At 43.2% G+C, this 18262-nt stretch overlaps 1 protein-coding gene and 1 long non-coding RNA gene across 2 annotated transcripts; one reads left to right on the plus strand and one right to left on the minus strand.

The window, feature by feature from the left end:
* Positions 1-132: 132 nt before the first annotated feature.
* On the plus strand, positions 133-1100 carry LOC111227242. The gene is made up of 4 exons (XR_002665331.1): positions 133-337; positions 430-548; positions 745-787; positions 981-1100. It is a non-coding gene; the product is annotated as an uncharacterized LOC111227242 (long non-coding RNA).
* A 432-nt stretch (positions 1101-1532) lies between these two features.
* On the minus strand, positions 1533-17027 carry LOC111227270 (testis-expressed protein 2-like). Its single transcript, XM_022752705.1, has 11 exons — positions 15261-17027; positions 13428-13628; positions 11846-12209; positions 10812-11101; positions 9896-10039; positions 9626-9725; positions 6717-6837; positions 5975-6097; positions 5471-5680; positions 4523-4643; positions 1533-3702 (listed from the first exon to the last, which is right to left on the minus strand). The coding sequence occupies exons 1-11, from the start codon at positions 17025-17027 to the stop codon at positions 3553-3555; spliced, it is 3591 nt and encodes a 1196-aa protein (XP_022608426.1). The 3' UTR covers positions 1533-3552.
* Between the last annotated feature and the right edge of the window lie 1235 nt (positions 17028-18262).

Consider the following 18262-nt stretch of genomic DNA (forward strand, 5'->3'; position numbering starts at 1 on the left):
GACTTTGGGATAGATATCCAAACGAGTGGAGGAGGGGAAATGTGGAGTCAGCGTGAACCAATTAGAAAGGGGCTACGCACACCGGATGTGGTATAAAGTAGATCCGGGGGACATCTTCTGCGGTAGTCCACCCCTTGAAAGCATGCTTTTGCAAGCTATACCAGTTAGACCCGAAATGTTTGCAATAATTATGGCTGAGACGCGCCTTGCGTGCATAGTTTCTTGTCATTATTATGATACATGATTATCGGAGGTTTCAGAAAAACTTTAATCAATCATTAAAAGCTAACATGTTGGAGCAATGTGACTAGGCCGCATCGACGAGGACAATGTGACGGTAAGATTGCATTTTTTAGATTATATTACGTCAAACTTCAAATGCAATGCTTTATTTTTTCTCCTACATACAGTATATTGTCATTTACACAGGGCTGGTGAAAAAGTCGGATTGATGCAGTGTGTTTGAGGTGATTGCACATCCACACGTGGACAAAACGGTGGTGGACTTGCAGACGAAGGAAGGCCTGCGGTCCCACGATTTTGCAATGGTGAGTATTTATTAGAAAAAAAGGCTTTTAATCAGTTTTGTTTTCTTTGGTTCATGAGTGATGATTTTCGTGCGTTAGACTTCTGATGTGAAAATGAAGCCAACATTCAGTCTGACTTGACCCACCAACACCAGTCTGATCTGTCTTTTTTTTAAATAATCAAGCTCACTCATACATTTGATCATTTCTCATACAGGAGCTGGACTTGAGTGTGGATGGATCAAAGAAGTAACGGCAAAGTAAGTGTCTAGAAGTGTCTTAGAATTAGTTTCAATGGTTATGAGTGATGATCATGATGCGTTAGACTTCTGATTGAATTTTGAAGACAGTTTGTGTCTGACATGACCTACATACAGCAGCCTGTGATTAATCATGTGTCAACACCAAAGCTTAAGTGTTTTTTTTTTCTTTCTTTCTTTTCTTCTTCTGCAGGGGTTGGGCTGCGGTGTCAGAGAAATGAACATGGTTACCATAAAGGACAAGATGATACCATGACCTATTAATGATGATGCTTTTGCATTCCCTGATCTATTTTTGAAATGGAAAATAAAATGTCAGTTTGAATAAAGCATTTGTGTAAAACTGTGTCCTTGTTCATTTAATTCCACTTACTTTACATGTTCTGGGTTTTTTATTTATTTATTTATTTTTTTTGTAAAGGCACTTTTTTGAACCTGAATTGCCTTTTCATTGGTCATTCACAAAGGTCAAAAGCAGTGCAAGATCATGTCTTGTCATAACTGGGGTTTCTTGGCAATTTCCCCAAGTCTCTCTTTTAGAGCAAGGCACAGAATCTAAATGAACAATGTTTTTTCATGCTAAAAATGCACAAAATGAAGGAGTTAACATTTTAAATAGGTCTGCAGTGCTGCTTAGATAGTCCTTGTTGACTCACATTGGACTGTAACTCCCCATGAATATGATTTTTAAAAAAAAAAAACTTAAATCACAATATTTAGTGTTGATTAGGCAATTACCAGAAGATGAACCGGCTATTTTACGATGAGCAAAAATCCCAAACTCCAAAAAGTGAGTGACTTTTTTTTTTTTTTTTAAATATTATTGTAAAATTGAGATTCTTTGGCCTTTAATTTAATAATTGGATAATTGCAAGATTAATTGATAATGGAAATTCTTGTTACAGCCCAAAAAGTTAATAAAACTAATGGAATTGGTGTGGTATACACATATGGATGCCTTTCTGTCACAGCCACAAAGATGCAGCAATTCTGTCCAAGCAAAAGGTTTTATTGATCCACAACGATCAGAACCATAACATTCTGTGACATCACTGAACACAACAGCAATGTTTGATATTTTCATCACTGTGAAAATGAACAACACCGAAACCTGTGAAAACAAAGGTCATGTCTTAACAGACACAAGTAATGGCACAAAGACTTTTATCTCTTTATCCTCAACTGATGCAACGAATGTGGTGGCTCACAATGGAGGAATGTTTATTTTAAAGGCACTTTCTGCCTCGTACACTTTGCCAACACATATTTTAACGTAAAACATGTAAAGTAAAAGTCACCTGTAAAGCAGCCGGATGTCTTGGCAGATTACAAATTTGTTGTTCTAATTTGTTGGTGTTATTCCTTTTTAAGGTGTACAGTACAGGAAGAAAAGCAAACCAATAAATAATTCAACAAAATAAACAAGCATTCATTAGCTAGATGTCTGCTGAAAACATTAAATAATATGGCTAATATCCAGTATGTTATTTATTCAAATAAAATAGTAAGTTATTGTATTACCCTGTCAATGAAAGGGTTTCAGTCTCCTGCAGCCCCCTCAAAGAAAAAAGAAAAGAAAATCACTCCCCTCAGATTATTTCTCTGAATTTCCAGCTACAGTTACCCAAACTTCAACTGTACATCACTGGAGTGGCCTCAGTAGGAACACAGGTTAATTATCCAATTGCTTATTTGTCACTGTTCACCTCACACAGTTCCCTTTAGACAGGAAACGACAAAGATTGCTTTGGCAAGAAAAACAGAAAGTTATTACTTTTGCTCAACTCTGAATGTAACATGAAAAGAAGTCTTGAAGCTTGTTGCGCAGAAGCACGTCATCAGTGAATGAGCTATTCCTCGAATGAGCTATGGAGCTGCATTCCTATTTATACTTATACATTCATCAGACCTAGGCAATGTTTAGCTGCTGTGTTTGCTGATATATTTTAACACTCCCCACTAAAGTCAGTTTTAGCTCTAATCCCTACCACACAGTAAAAAGCACACAGGCCGTACGTTACTATAGTGTCCATACTGGATTTAAACTGACCTTAATATCATCGATGGACACAGCGCCATTGATCTGTTTGCATATAAGTGCCAGGCGGCTGGCACAGGCAGCAGTGTGGATGGGTAATTGATGAGTCTTGATATCCCTGTGAAATGTATATCAATAGACGCGGGGGATTTCAGCAAAGTCATCTCCAAATTTTAGGATAATTCCCTCACTCAGTGGCCTCAAAGTGCTCCTAGAGTTAGAGCCAGGATAAACCGCTTGATTAGAAAGGTTGCACAAAAAGTTTACACTGTACAACTATCATGTTTGGTGCAGCTGTACATCACAGGTATTATGGTTCTTCTGGTTGAATCAGATGGCTATTTGTCGATCCACCACCACACACATTTGTTAAAACAGTCTCGACATGCCCCGTGTGTTGTATTTCGTCAGAGAATGAATTGTAATATTTGATGTCACACGAATAAAACTGTGTGATTGGATGACAATCTACGAGTCACAACTCTCTCATTCTCCTGCTTTTTGTGGCCACAGAAGATAATGAGCTCGCCAGCGCTTCCTGTTTTGTGAGTGCGCTTCATGAATGGCCACGGGTGACGGGTGCGACAATGGGACTGGGATATGGATAAAAATATTGGAGAGTTGGCCTGGCCCATTGCTGCACCCGCGGTTTCAGAGTTGGGCGGGGAATTGTCATATTGCCACGGTGATAAGACGTCCATCAGCGTTACGCTTTGACCAGCAGTCTTCACATGTCGGAGACCTCAGAGTCTTCAGGTTCTGGGTCCTTCAAGGCATCATTTGTCACAGTAACCAAGTTGGCATTTGAACGCGTGTCCATGGCAGAGTGCATTATGGGTAGCCATATGTCATCCATGTTTGGCATCACAAATATTTTCTGTGGGAGGACAAGCAGAGTAACAAGCAAACTCACTTTCTTTTCAACAATAAAAGAGGAGGAGGACACTGAAATATACTTACATTCAAAAGTAATTGAGTGTTTAGTGTGGCAAAAACTACTAATTAATATGCTTTTACAACTAAAAATATAAGACAGTGACATGAGATTATTTCTGTTAACAAGAACTGGAGAGAGAAGACCTGAAATACATCATCCTCTGTGCATCCAACCCTACGCTGCTCTGTCTGGAAACCAGTGACGCACGCCTGAGTTTGGCATTTGTTGAAACGCATATACACTCACTCACAACTGACAACAGTGTGCTCTGCAACACTGTATTTTACTGGAGGCATGGTTGAGGGGAGTCAGGGGGGGTGGGGGGGTGAGGAGGTACATAATAACCCCCAAAAGAGTCATGCAGAGATAAATGTAGATGTGTGGTAGATCTGACAGGGACACTTTGCTGTAGTAGTTTGCAGGTGTGCCTCAGGGTAGTTGTCTAGCAGCAGGCGTATCATTACTTTGGCTACATGTGAGGGGTGGGAAAGCCACAGGCACACTGCTTTGAAGTGCATGGATGTGAGCAGCCATAAATTAATCCCAAAGTCCTCTTTTATAACCTAAATTCTAACCCCTAAAACATCTGGGGGGGAGAGTCTCTTTGTCCTCGAGTAAACCTTCTGCCTCTTTTTTGTCAATCCAAGTTTTCTGAAGTGTAACTTGGGATATGACATTACATTATATTGACAACGTAAATAAATTATATTCCTGACTAAACATTAACATGCACAGTTCCCTATTTTTCCTCACTGTGTACCTGGAACTCCTGGTCCAGTTTCTTCTCAATCCACTCAGTCACGTGACCTAGAGTGACCTCCCTCTCACCGAGTTTAGGCCGCGCTTTCAGCTCCAGGTGAGGCGGACTCCGGAAACCATACCTGACAGCCAGGGGGAAAAATTTGTGGTAAAAGTTATATCATCTCATACCAGCTGAATCCCAGTTCCGAGATGAAAACATAAAAAGTTCTGACATGAAAACAGTCAACTGGGTGTGGTTTTGCTTTTCCTAAATTTAATACATTTTACTTTTTTTCAACACAATTCATTTTGTTGAGGAAACGTGCAACATGAAAAGAGATCACAATGATGCTGTAGATCAGTGGTTTGCCAGCCTTTTTAAAAGGAGACAGAGTCTGAACCTCCAGAACAAGCTATGGCTTCAAGGTGTACATGAGTCGTAAGCAGTTCAGCCAAAGACTGATATTTTTCCTTGTTGGATTTTTTTTAATTTGAGGGATTTTTAAAGGCATAAAGATGGGAAAGTATTCAGTATTCACAAGAAAAAAGTTGGGAAAAATCTGAAAAATATACATGATGTTGTTTAACAGAAATATATTTTATATATTATACATTATATAATATATTTTTTTCTTTTTTTTTTATCATCTCAACCAAGGACCCTTCACAGGTCCTGAAATGTGGCTGACATGCTGTAGATGGTTTAATATTTCAGCTCACAGTGTGTATTTAAGCTCTTAATATTCCACATCCTTAATGAGAATACATACATTTGTGCCCTCATTTTTTTAAAAATGTTAAGTATATTTAGTTCAGTGGTGATTAAACATTTTTATTCTTTCATTGCATGCATGTCTGAATTTGCCCAGCAGGGGGTGCAGTGTTATATTCTAAATCCAGGATTCCCATGCATAGGCTGACTACATCCTACAGTCTTCACTGTACTCCTCCCTGGAAGTGAACGCACCAGATCCTGTCCGTGGGGGGGGGTGGGATGTTGACAGCGAGTGTCCCGCGGCACTCTTGCACCTCCACGGTGAGGAGCAGGGGTGTGTTGGACACCTCCTCCATCTTCTTCTTGATGAACTCCGTCTCTGTGGCTTTCTGGAAGTACTTCGACTTGGCTATCTTGTCCACAAAGCGCATGATCTTGCTGGGCCTGTGGCCTCCCACATAGCTACGTGAGCAGAAGATGGAAACGGAGGAGGAGAGGAGGCAACGAGTGAGTCAGGTTCATAATTTATTCATAACAGCATCTCTTGCTACTTAGCACCCACGATGGATGGGAGCGACCGGGTGTTACATTAAGTCAGCAGCAAGCTTTCAAACATGTGGGTCTGAGTGGGTGGGTAGGCAGGTGGGTGGACTGAAAGGGCAGAACATTCTGCCTCAGCATATCATTGTGAATTTGTTGCTGCCCATTTTCAATTCAGCTACATGCTGATGTTGTTGTAAAGAGACAGTGGCTCACCCCTCGCCTCCAGGCAGAATGGGTTTGTCACTGAGGAGTTCTGGGGGATCCTCCTCATCCGATGAGCCCGCACTCGATGACTCCTCATCGCTGTCTGCCAGACAGTATGTCCGTGGCCTGGGCCTGTTACACACGCATAAACACACTCACTGTTGCAAAGTCAGGCCTTAATGGCTTTGCACAGAACCATTAGCAATCGAAACCAATTCCTATTAAATGTATCCCTACTGATATGAATCACAGAAAATTAATCTCCACTGACTCACACAAGAAAAGACACTAATCCAAAACAAAATGTGTTGTTTCAGTGACAGACATCTGTGGGCATCTATTCCCAAACTCACCAGTCATTGGACAAATCCACAGTGGTAAGCGTCCAGAGAGAGGATAAGTATATAAAGAGAAAGGAGGAAGAGACAACAGAAAAAATGATAGGAATTGTGAAAAAACAGATGTGACAACTAATATGGCTCTAAATACAAATCTACCCAATTAGCTTTGAGCTGTTTTGTTTAGCCAAACAAACCCCACTAATCCTTCAAACTTCTTATTTTGGCCCCATCACTGGAAACTGTTCAGTCTTATAAGACAACAACAAAATCATATACAGATGGGTAAGGACAAGATGTGAAGGATCACTTTCAAAAGTCTGGAAGACATTTTTAATAATCAGTCTCAGTTTCATGAGCTTCATTATAAACTTTAAAAGAAGAAATTACTAAATGTAATGTGAAAGCCTCACCACTCTTTCCCATGCTCCCCGAGCCCCTCGCCCTCCTTTCCCAGGCGGGCCAGGTTCATCTTGGTCTCTAGTGTCATGAGGAAGGAGCCTGTGTAGGAGATCTCCAGGTCAAACCACAGACCTGGACAGAAAGATGAGAGAGATGACAGAGACAGAGTTTCACGATTAAAATCATGCTTCTGTCACACACCCCAGACTCTGAATGCTATTCCAACGAATAAACAAGGATCTCCTGCCTGCTGTGTAACTGCTGTGAGGTTGCCTGCAGAGCTGCCAGGAAGAAGACCTATCCTCTAGCAAACACTGAAAAGGTCACCATGCTCTAGAGCAGCAGCGCCTCTCTAGTGGCCTACATCATAAGGCTACTTCCTGTTTACACATCACACTTCTCGAGAAGTGACGGGAGAATTATTTGGAATTCGATCCCCCTGCTGTTTGCTCGATAAATCCTAACCTCAAGAACTGATGAGTGTTGATTATCATTCCTCTGCCTCGCTCCTTCCTCCTCTTTATTTTCCACTCTCCATAAATGCTCATTGATTTGTATGTGTGTGGCAGGCAGCAGTGTCAAAGAGAAGCTAAATGACATTAAGGCATTCAGTCAGAACGCGTTAGACACTGTCTCATTGTCTCTGTCTAGAACTAGACACACAGATGGGAGACACAGTCTGGAGTGTCTAATCAATTTTCGAGGAGTCAACATATCCACACCCACTGACATAGGCATGTGTATGCTTTTACATAGAACTGGGAAATATAACTACAACAGCAATATTATTATTAGACAAGCCTTGAATGTAGGTTATTGTCATATTTTATATCCATATATAACTTATATGTTGTTTTTTCCCTGAAGGGAAATGAAGTGAAGCGACTTTATGGAACCTGCTTGACCATCATAACACATTAATTGATTTTTAGCCACACTAACGGCGGGGCTCTATGGATGACAATGTCATCTGGTCGGTCCATCACTTTGATACAGGCTGAAATATCTTTACAACAACTGAATATATTGCCATTGTACAGATGTTCATGATCCGGGGAGGATGAATCGCTCTGACGTTGGTGAGCCCCTGTCTTTTCTTGCAGCCACAACATGGTTTACATTTTTGTATGAAACGTTGGACAGACTGCCATGTAATTTGGCACAGGTATTTGTGATGCCCAGAGGATGAATCTGAATGACTTTGGAGACTAACACCAAAAACAGGTTGACATTTGTGGTTCAGTGCGAAATGTCTCGACAACTGTTGGATGGATTATCATGCAATTAGGCGCAGGCATCGTGAACACCGTCATCAAGTCAGTGTTCATGACCAAATACCTGTAAAACCAATGACATTCCCAGCAGCCTTAGCTGTGCTTTGTGCTAAACTAAGATGTTAATAGTCGTACTAGTAAACAGTGATGAAAATGCTGATGGTGTGCTATGCAGGAATGACAACCAGTACTATACATACTATAAATATTTTTAATCAACACTACATACAGTATAATATTAAATCTCACTAATGACTTTACATGATTATATTTCTGCGTAGACCCTCCTCACATAAATAAACTATGTAAGACTGCCACACACATTTCTCAACATTTTCTTGCTCACAACACGATAAACCCTTCTGATATAACTTGCCAAAGACTACCCTCTGGCTATACAACAGACTCGGTGGTGAAGTAAATGTACTAGATCAAAAACACAAACACTAATATCATCCAAACCTATTTTATGTCCAGTCTCATCAATAGTCTCTTAGAATTGATAGTCACACTAAAACATGGTCACATTATCAATATTGAGACACAGGCTCAAAAATAATGGTAGCTTTAGTAGCTCATGGAGCACAGTATAAACATTGTAAATCAGATAATGTCTTCCCAATGTAAAGGAGTGAGGAGGGACTCCCACTTCCTCCTTATCATCATCTCAAGAGAAAAGAAATATTAAGATATGAAATGAAAGCACTGGAGCACTTGCATCCTGTCTGGTTGATGCAGGTTTACAGTGCAGCACTTCCAGAGATGTCATTCCCTCAGGAATAATTATATGCTGGGATCAACTGATGATGCTTTGTGAGTCTATATCTGTGGGTGTGTAGGTTCAGACAGAACACATTAATGAGCATTGCAGACTCAGCCATGAAATGTGGCTGACAGAAGAATGACTCATGACTGGCTCCTACAGCTGAACAGCAACAGGTATAACGTTGCCAACGCTCTTACATCCTTAAATGCAAGCTCAAAGTAGACAAAGCCATCTTTGGACAAAGATTAGGGAAGAACTGTATGAATGTGGCAACCTGTTCATCACAGCCATAGCCATTTAGAAAACAAATAGCAAGCTAGAAACAAATACCACACCTCCCACAACCTGTCCCCCGTCTCTCACCCTTCCTAAGCTTCTCTCATTTTTCTACCCCAACCAGCCATCTTGGTAGGAATTAATATGCTCCACTTCTCTGTATTGTCTCTGTATGTCTCATCAGTCGCTTTGCAGGGTGAGCCAGTGTCTCAGTAATGGATGAGGGGGACCCAAGACGTGAAGTTTAATTAGTGTGGCTTAATAGAGCGAGGCACGCAGAGGGGCTAGACTCCAGAGGAGAGAGGGGGACAGAGTTGGAGGGGGGGAAATGTCTTAATCCAGAGAGAAGGAGAGCAAAGCAAGGGGAAGATGGAGATATGGTAGGAAAGGGAGAAGAAGGAGATGGATGGATTGAGGCGCAAAGAAATGTGAAAGCATGTGTTTCTACTGTGTGACAAAGACAGGAGGGAGAACTTACAAACAGCCTAGCTTATAATGAAGGATGGAGGTGAGCAGAACAATAGGAAAAATAATACATTTCTATTGTACACCACCCAGAACACTGTGAAAAGCACGACATACCTAGTGTAGTTTCTCTTCCTACCTTGGTGGTCCACAGAGGGTTTGGAGGCATGGAGGATCTTAGGGATGGAAAAGCCCATGTCTAGCTCTGTCAAAGTCAGCTCATTCATTACATATGGCAGCTGAAACACAGAAGGCAGTTTAAAAAAACACTTGGACTGGACTTGGATATGAATACAGCAACAACAGAGACACATTGTCTCTTGAATTGATCACATTGGAACACTGAGGAGGATTTTTCTGATTAGTTACACTGCAGACGTACAGTATATCTGTGCAAACTCGTACCCACCCTGATTTTACTGAGCTTCATTTGGATCTTTTTGGAGACTACATTGGCCCAGTACTTCTCTCCCAGGAAGTCCCAGAATATTCTCCCCAGAAAAGCATTGACCCAGGCCTCAGGCTCCATGGTCTCCTCCGAACTTCTGCGTAACTGAAGGAGACACATACAGGTGGGCAGTGTAGCTTTACTTTTCTTGACATAAAATTGAGCGAAAAGGTTTAGGTCATAGATAATAAAAGTCTACATCAAGCTTGGGTTTCATCTAGGCCCTGGCTATTTCCATGGCTGGATTAATCTGTTAGAGGGGCACAGGGCACCTTTTGACCCTCCAACTTACAAATGAATTTGTGAGTCTGCCCAACATGAGTACAATGAAAACTTATTTATGAAAGCATATTTTGACAGAGGGTCAAACTGTGACCTTTGGAAACGCTGACGTAGACACCCACGGTCGCTTCATGATTGGGTCTTATCAGCCTCGACTACCAGTGGAGAATACAACACGGACAATGAAATACAAGTGTTACTGACCTTGTTGTCTTTGCTAACAGCTGTTGAGGAGTTAACTTCTGCATTTTAACGCTACAACTGTCTTTGCTGTTCCTCCTTTGTAGTATTTTTTGCAACTAATCAAATGCAGAGTAGAAAATCTGCTTCGTCTTTTCGCCCATGCCCAGTGTTCCTGATTACTCACGTAAATATGCTTTTTCAGGTGGTAGCCTGGATGGAGATCGTTTCCGATGCAGAGCTAAAACGGTCGCCTGGACAGAGATCGTTTTAAAAACATAGTAATGTGGACGTAGTCTAAGACAATGCTGGAACTGATGCAGTTTCCCTAAAAGCCTGAAGGTCTGGAGCTCCATGGCAGTTGCTCGTTGCTATTTCATGTCATGTACCTTTCATGTATCCCTATGTCTCATACCTTTTTGGTAGTTTTGGGGCTGCTCTCAGGACTGTTCCCAGGGCTGTCAGTGGCAGTTGGGCTTCTCGGCTGTACTTGGGGGTTGACATATTTGGCCATGTAGACGTTATAGTCCAACAGCATCTTCTGCTTCATGCCTGCAGTAGACCCACAGGAGACAGAAGAGGAGGCATCTCTGTGACGAGACTGCGAGAGCTCCTCCATGCTTCCCCGGCTGCTGCTCCTGCTGTCAGCCTCCAGGCCTCCACCAGATTGGGTGCTGCTACTGCGGCTGTGCGAGGGCAGGAAGGCTAAAAGTGTTGCGTGGGTGGGGGGTGGGGGGGCAGGATGGGAAGAGTCCGGGGAGGTGAATGTGATAAAATTATGCATCAACATTTTCAGTGATTGATTTTGCAATCAATGCATCATATTTCACATACATAATGCATGCTCAACACTTTGCGTAGCCTTGTATAGTTAGCGTCTATTTTGTATTCATTTCTCACAACATGCTGCAACACTGAATCAGTATGCTTTCTACCAGATGACACACTGCATCCGCTCTGTGACTCACATTAGCACTGAAATAGTCGTTTTGAAAAATAATTGCTATGTATATCCACAAAAAAAAAAAAAAAAGGCCTGATGCTTAAATAATCTTTCCAGTAATCCTGTTCACCCTGCACTGCCTTTATCACTCGACCCACACAGTGCTAGTGTTTCCCTTTGAATTGGGCCTTATCCTTGCAGGCTTATATTCCACAGTGGAGACCACTGCTATAATATGCTGCTTCTCTGTGCATGTAATCCTGCTGACCCATTCACACTCATCTGTTCGCTCAGTTCAGGGGATTGGCAGTCCCTAAGCTGAGGCTTATGCACAGATCTGATGGCTATGCAGTTACATACTCAAGAGAATGGGTATTCTGACCGTGGAGAGCAATGTGTGTCTGTGGAAATACAGTATGTATGTGGAGAGAGGGTGAGCAAGACAGATACACCCATATACTGTGCATAGTTGTGCGATACAGTATATAGCTTAGTCAGAAACTCACCACTCTTGCAGATGCCAGACAGGCTGCCACCTCTCCCTTCTGACTTCATTCGGGAAGCTAGAAGTAATCTCCGGAACCACTCCTCCTTTTCCCGACCCGTCCTCCCAAACAGGTAGATTGTCAGATCCCCTCCTCCAGAGGCTGGTCTTTTGGGTTCCTCTGTCGATGCGGATCCTTCAGCTTTCTCACCTTTGTCCATTCGTTCTAGCTTTTCACCCTGCCCTGTTAATTTGTCCTCCGTAGCTTCGGGCCTCTCTCCCTGGGCCTTGGACATGAAATCCTCCTGCTTGGCCAACTCAATGCAAATAGGGTATTTTTTATTCCAAACTCTCTTCCTAGCCAAGCTCTGGGGCATCAGGTAGATCTGTAGGGGCGTATAGACCGAGCGCATTCAATCAAACACATAAAAATGATCATATTAGAGTGTTTTGTTGTTGTATTTTATAGGTTAGTAATATGTTGATATTTAAATGAGAGAAAAAAAATGTTGTGTGAGCCTAACAGGAACACTTTGTAGGGCACACTGAAACTATAAATACAACGTGGCAGACATGCCCCAGGGGCGTGAAGTGGCAGCAACTGAGGGCTTGAAAATTTCTGAAAAAATAAACCCAAATATAAATCCAAAAAAAACAATGCAGGCAATGTGCAGATGACTCATCTATTATGTATTTATATTTATTTAACCCAGAGCTCCATTTGTCTTTGACCAACAATGCGAGAATATGTCTTCTGTTTTGTTCATGATGAAAGCAGTTACCATTTACCATTGTTCAGTGTTGTGCTGTAGGTTGTAACAGTGCGCCCAATCTGGTTTACATCTCTGACACAGATATTAGCTTTTCTAAAATATTAGCATTGCATGGTTGCTGTGTTAGCTGTTGGTTGTAGCCACGTGGATCTATGGGTATCGGATCTCAGAATGGTTAAAACAATCAGACCTTGACTTTAAGCAGAAAAATGCATGTTCAAGGGCACCTAATGTGTATCTGAAAAAATATAATCCAGGTTCTATAAATGCAGGTAACATTCAAGACAGATAAAACATCCACCATAATGATGGAGAAATGGCACTTTAGGGATCCATTCAGTTCCAGTGAAAGGACACCAGGGTAGTTTCATGACAACCACAATGACCCCTTTGCTCCATGATAGACTGACATGAGAAACTCTTAAGGCAGGGCAGCTGCCTTCAGATATGCAAAAGCATCGAGTCAGCACATCAATACACAAGACACACAGCTGTGTGTACAGGGTTAGTGACCTGTGATATTCACTCCATGTTTACACACAGTATGTGACTGTGAAAATAAGTGGCTTTGTCACAGAGCATGACTTATTAGCGAGCATGCACAAAGGCAAAGGCAAATGTGAGGGGATATGTGCATGATGTCACTCTCTGTTAAGCTTATCATCAAGCAGACAATTACACTGGGGAGCCAGGAGAAACACACACACACACATACACACATTTAACACATTAATATCCCCCTATCTCTTCCACCGACTCATATTTCACGGGCAAAACGCAATTTTAGCATCTCTCCTTCATTTTTCATGATACGCCCAAAAGCCAACGCACCTTGCTGTCAGTCAGGTCATAAATCTTCTGGCTGATGTAGGTGACGTCGGGTTTAGGCTCGTTGTGTGCGGCCCGGCGGGAGATGTTCCGGTTGGGCTTGGACAGTCGCAGGACGGAGCCCTCCAGCCGGACGTAAACAGAGTGGGTCAAGGTGGCGTGGTACATCTCTGGGTCGTAGCTGTGGATCTCATTCATCCAGCCCTGGGAAGGGAGGGAGGGAAAGAGTTTTCACTGATACTGGATTTAAATTTGCGGTCACGGCACACACACACACATCAGACTCACTGTCAAACACGAAAGATTTGGTGGTTTACTCAACAAGAGAATTTAGTGTTTACTACAGGAACTGTATGGTCGACTTGTTACTTGATGTTGTTGTTTATACTGTATGATGCTTGTTTTGTTATTTTTTTAACACTGGTATATTCACCATTGTACCAAAATTTTATTCCTTAGACTTTCTTTTTGAACTCATGTTGCGTGTGCTGACCTTCAGGTGGATTCTGGTCACTGCTGGTAAAAAGAACTGATGGTGAAACACCTTCAACAGCAAAGGCCATTTGCCTTCAACTTACTGCTCTTAAAACATTAAAAAACACGTAAGATTACAGCCGTTTTCTCTGTGCACCACGGACATTAATAAACATGACTCCTTGCAGTATTTCCGAGAAGCATGATGTTAAATCACATACCGTTCATTTAAAAACAAAACTTTCTCTCAGGGACACAGTGCCACAAAGTTCACTCATACGACGCAACATAAGACAAAGTGGGGCGTCTGACAGCTGGATACTCTGTTGATCCTCAAAGGAGAATGAGCATGAAGAGGAACATAAAGAGGAAATCGTTCTACCCTGCTGCTGTGCTCCGGGGTCTGTCGTTCATATGTGTATATCATGTTCTCTGCACCACCGCAGAGCTTCTCTTTTGGAACAGCTGTGCCCTCTAGCCATAAGGATCTCCTGTGCAGCAATAGCTTGGTACCCACAAAGGCAAACACACACACACACACAAACACACACACACGCACACACACACACACTCTAACTATACATGCTTGCATAACTCCCTCAAACTGCTAAACATTCCTCTTCTGGAAGAGTTTCTACAGCAACGAGAGAGGTTAACTGAGAACAGGAGCCAAATGTGGTGGTGCTCTCGTTCCATAGTTTGGTTCCAAAAAAAAAAACTGTGACCATCATGGGAGAAAAAGTGTAATATAACCTCAATATGTTGCTACCGGTCCCCACGAGGTTGTATAGAGTTTAATTCTCATCCAAACTCCTACTTCATCAGTCCCAAAGGATGCTCTGTGAGCAGAGCCAATTCAATTGTAACAACAAGGGAAATTTCAGCGCCTGGCTAGTGTAAAAAGATGTTAAAATGATAGAAAGAAGAACATATAGTCTAAAGATACAAAAGAAAAGCTCTTTGGCAGACAACAACTACAATTTAGCTTATTTTTGAGGTTAAATAAACATAGATTTGCACAAAATTGCATCCTTGTCCTCCTTAGAATGGCTTATCCAAGGCTTGGTAAGATGAATGCAGTGCAAAAGCCATATATCTTGACCATGCATTCATCTACACGTGTAAAACCTGCAAGGTCAAGTTATCTTGACTTTTGGCTGTATGGAACCATGTTTTTCTTACACGTTTGCATTCAAATCTGTGACCATCCTGTAAATGTGTGCAGAGCATGTAGCTTGAATATGCTAGACCTTAGATGTTTTGGAGAACAAGATCCAAAAGTTTACAATGAGTTAAGAAAAACAAGTTTAATTTCTAAAGCTATTAGGCAACAGTCAAAAACTTGGCCGTGATTTGTCTCACCTTGAATATTCCTGGTTCTTTTATATCCAATTGGGCCACATTCCAGGCCCCTATCCTTCCCCTCCCTCTTCTCGTGCCTGATGAGGAGCGTCGAGAAGAGGACAGCCAGAGGACCAGCAAGGCCAACATGAACCCAGCTGCTATCCCATGCGCCACTGCACACACACTGGGCGGCACTGGAAGGACTAAGTACCAGTACACCAACTGTGTTAAGAAGACGAGGGCAGTCACAGGCACAGTGTCCACCTCCTCCTCCGCTTTCTCCTCTTCCTCCGTATCGAGTTCACTACACACACCAGTGCTACCAGTATGGGGCTGCCGGGACCCGGGACGATCCCCATCCGGTGTCTCTGTGTCAGTACATAAATCAAAGTCTTCACTGTACAGCTCACAGAAGTCCTCGTCTTCCTGTCGAGCTACCAGGGCTGACATGGAGCATCGGCCCAGAGTTAGAGATGGAGACTTGTGGAAAGTGGATGAGGAGGCCTGGGCGAAGGCTGGAGCCGGAGCCATTGATGGGAAGGAGAAAAAAACAGAGTCTGGGCCTTTGCCCGTGGGTGTTTCTTCTTCTTCATCCCCTTCTGGCCCTTCCTCCTCTTTGATGCTGTAGTTGTTGTTACCTTCTGCATGTCCGTTTACCGCCGCCACTCCGCTGAGCTCTGACGCACTGGAGGACAGCGATTTGGCGCGATGAGCGGCGCTTCCACACGCTCCCGCGCCGGACTCATCTCCCATGATCTTACTAAAAAGCTGCAGGGGATCTGACATCACCTCCGACAGCCGCCGCCTGGTGTCTTCTATCTTGGCCTCCACTTCTTGCACCTTGAAGAAAGACCTACCATCTGGGGACATGATGGGGGAGGAAGGGGCTGTTTTGGAGTCTCCGCCTGCTTGAGTGACAATGACGGGGCTGGAGGATAAACGAGGCTGGGAAAACTGCTTGAAGAGCTGCATGTTGCGAGGCGGAGGCCGATGGGATGGCTGTGTTTGCTGCTGCTGCTGATGAAGATAATGATGAAGAGGCCCTTCCTGATGTTCGGCCTTTGAGGTGTCTGTGGACAGAGACTTAACAAAAGATTTCATTAAGTGTCGGTGGCGTGCATGAGATGGTGCAACAGTGGTGGGGGCGGGTGTGGATTCTCGAGATTCAACGTCATTGGACAGAGACCTGACCAGGCTGAGAAAAGGCTTGGAGGACGACAGCGCTGCAGACTTACAAGGGGAGGATGAGGTGGAGCTTGTGGATGGAGGATTAGCTGTGGGTCGGTCAGAGGGCCAGGAGGAGCTGGCAGGTGGGCTGGAGCTCAGGTGGGAGTGGGCGGAGGTGGGGATAATAGTCATGGCTGCAGACGGTGTGTATGGGTGAGGGTCTGAGGGTTGCACGGGCAGAGTGGTGGATGAAATAGGGAGCACAGCAGCTCCAGAGAGCGCCTCCACTCCTGCCGATTCAAACAGCAGCTCCTCTTTTGCCTCCAAGCCCGTGGCGACAGACTGGTCGTCTGCCCCTGAAGCTTCTACACCTTGAAGTCCATCTGCACCATCCAGCACTGATTTATCTCCAACAGGTAACCCATAAAGCTCCTCTTCCTCATCGTCTTCCTCCTTCCCCAGTGCAGAGAAGTGGATGGTGATGGTGTCGCGAGAGAGGGAGCGCTGCACCTGCAGCTTGGGTCCGGGGGCGTGACGAGGGGGAGGAGTGTCAGCATGCTGGCCACTTCCCTTGCTGCTGCTGCTGCTGCTGCTGCTGCTGCTGCCCTGACTGCTCATCACCACCCTGCACAGGGCTCACAGCCTGCAAGAGACACACGGAGACAGAAGCAATTCTCTGTTAATAACAACAAAAACAATGAAACATTGGTACAAAACATCAGTGCAAGGAAGGAGGATGAGACACACACAGACACACACACACACACACACACACACTACAAAGGACAGACAAGAACACTCTCGCAGCTCTCTATTCATCCTAATGTGAGCAGGCTGGACAGGTATGTCCATGCTCCCCGATCCATTAGCCCTTATTACCCAAAGCTGTAGCTGTCAGACTGACTCGCTCTCAGACCTGGCCTCTCTCTGTCTTACTCTACCCCTCTCACTCCTTCTCCCCCCACTATGGCAACATGATTAATGGGTTATTTCAGAACATACAAGGCTTGAGGAGAAAGGCCATCAACATTTCAGCTTCAGTTGTTAACTCCATTCTCCACCGGGGGCAGACTGCAGCTGACTAAATGCTGTGAGGTGGTGAATGAGAGAGAGAGAGAGAGAGAGAGAGAGAGAGAGAGAGAGGCTGCTATGTTGACCAGAGGATGAAAAATCATCCTTATTGGTTGGAAAATTCATGATTTTGATTCTTTTAAATTCGAACTTAAACCAGCTTTCATCGATTTTTTCTCGGCCACTCGGGCGCTGAAAATACATCACTGACATATTATCACCTCATATCAAGTTGATATGGCCGACGTGTTAGCAGACACACGTTATTTACACATCCAGCAGAAAATAAATATAAATCAAATATAAGTCAAATATTCACTTTTAATTTTACCTCTGTTTTGGAAACACGACTGAATCAGTCAGTAAAGTCGTAGGCAATTAAACTAAAACAATGGGCTGAAAGATGCTTTAATGCTCTGTAGAAGTGAGTAGAGTCTGGTGATCATTCCTGAGGGTTTATGGTTACCAGCGACGCCCTTCCCATTACACATAATGATTTTAACCCATCGTTTATATAAAGAATATTTCAAATGACGAGATTAAAATGGGTTGAGAACTTGTGAAAGATAAATAATTAAAAATAATATAAAAATGTGCAGCTGTCATGTTGTGTTATTTCTGAGCTATAAGAGATCCTAAAAAATACAAACATATACATAAATAGCAACAAACATCCCCCACCCAAGCATAACAATATGCAGGAGATAATCACACAACAAAGTAGCAGTTCAGCTCCAGTGACCACAAGAACAAGGCATCTACTGTATAGTCCCAACACAGCA

Source organism: Seriola dumerili, unplaced genomic scaffold (assembly GCF_002260705.1).
Source record: "Seriola dumerili isolate Sdu_G_001 unplaced genomic scaffold, Sdu_1.0 BDQW01000169.1, whole genome shotgun sequence".
NCBI lineage: Eukaryota > Metazoa > Chordata > Actinopteri > Carangiformes > Carangidae > Seriola > Seriola dumerili.

What these genes read in the sequence shown, in the direction of transcription:
- LOC111227270 (XM_022752705.1), bottom strand. Translation starts at nt 17,027, where the DNA reads ATGAGCAGTCAGGGCAGCAGCAGCAGCAGCAGCAGCAGCAGCAGCAAG. An exon ending in GTCTGGCATCTGCAAGAGTG is followed by an intron (nt 11,102 to 11,845) that starts GTGAGTTTCTGA and finishes CAACACTTTTAG; the next exon opens with CCTTCCTGCCCTCGCACAGC. An exon ending in ATTCTGCCTGGAGGCGAGGG is followed by an intron (nt 5,681 to 5,974) that starts GTGAGCCACTGT and finishes CTGCTCACGTAG; the next exon opens with CTATGTGGGAGGCCACAGGC.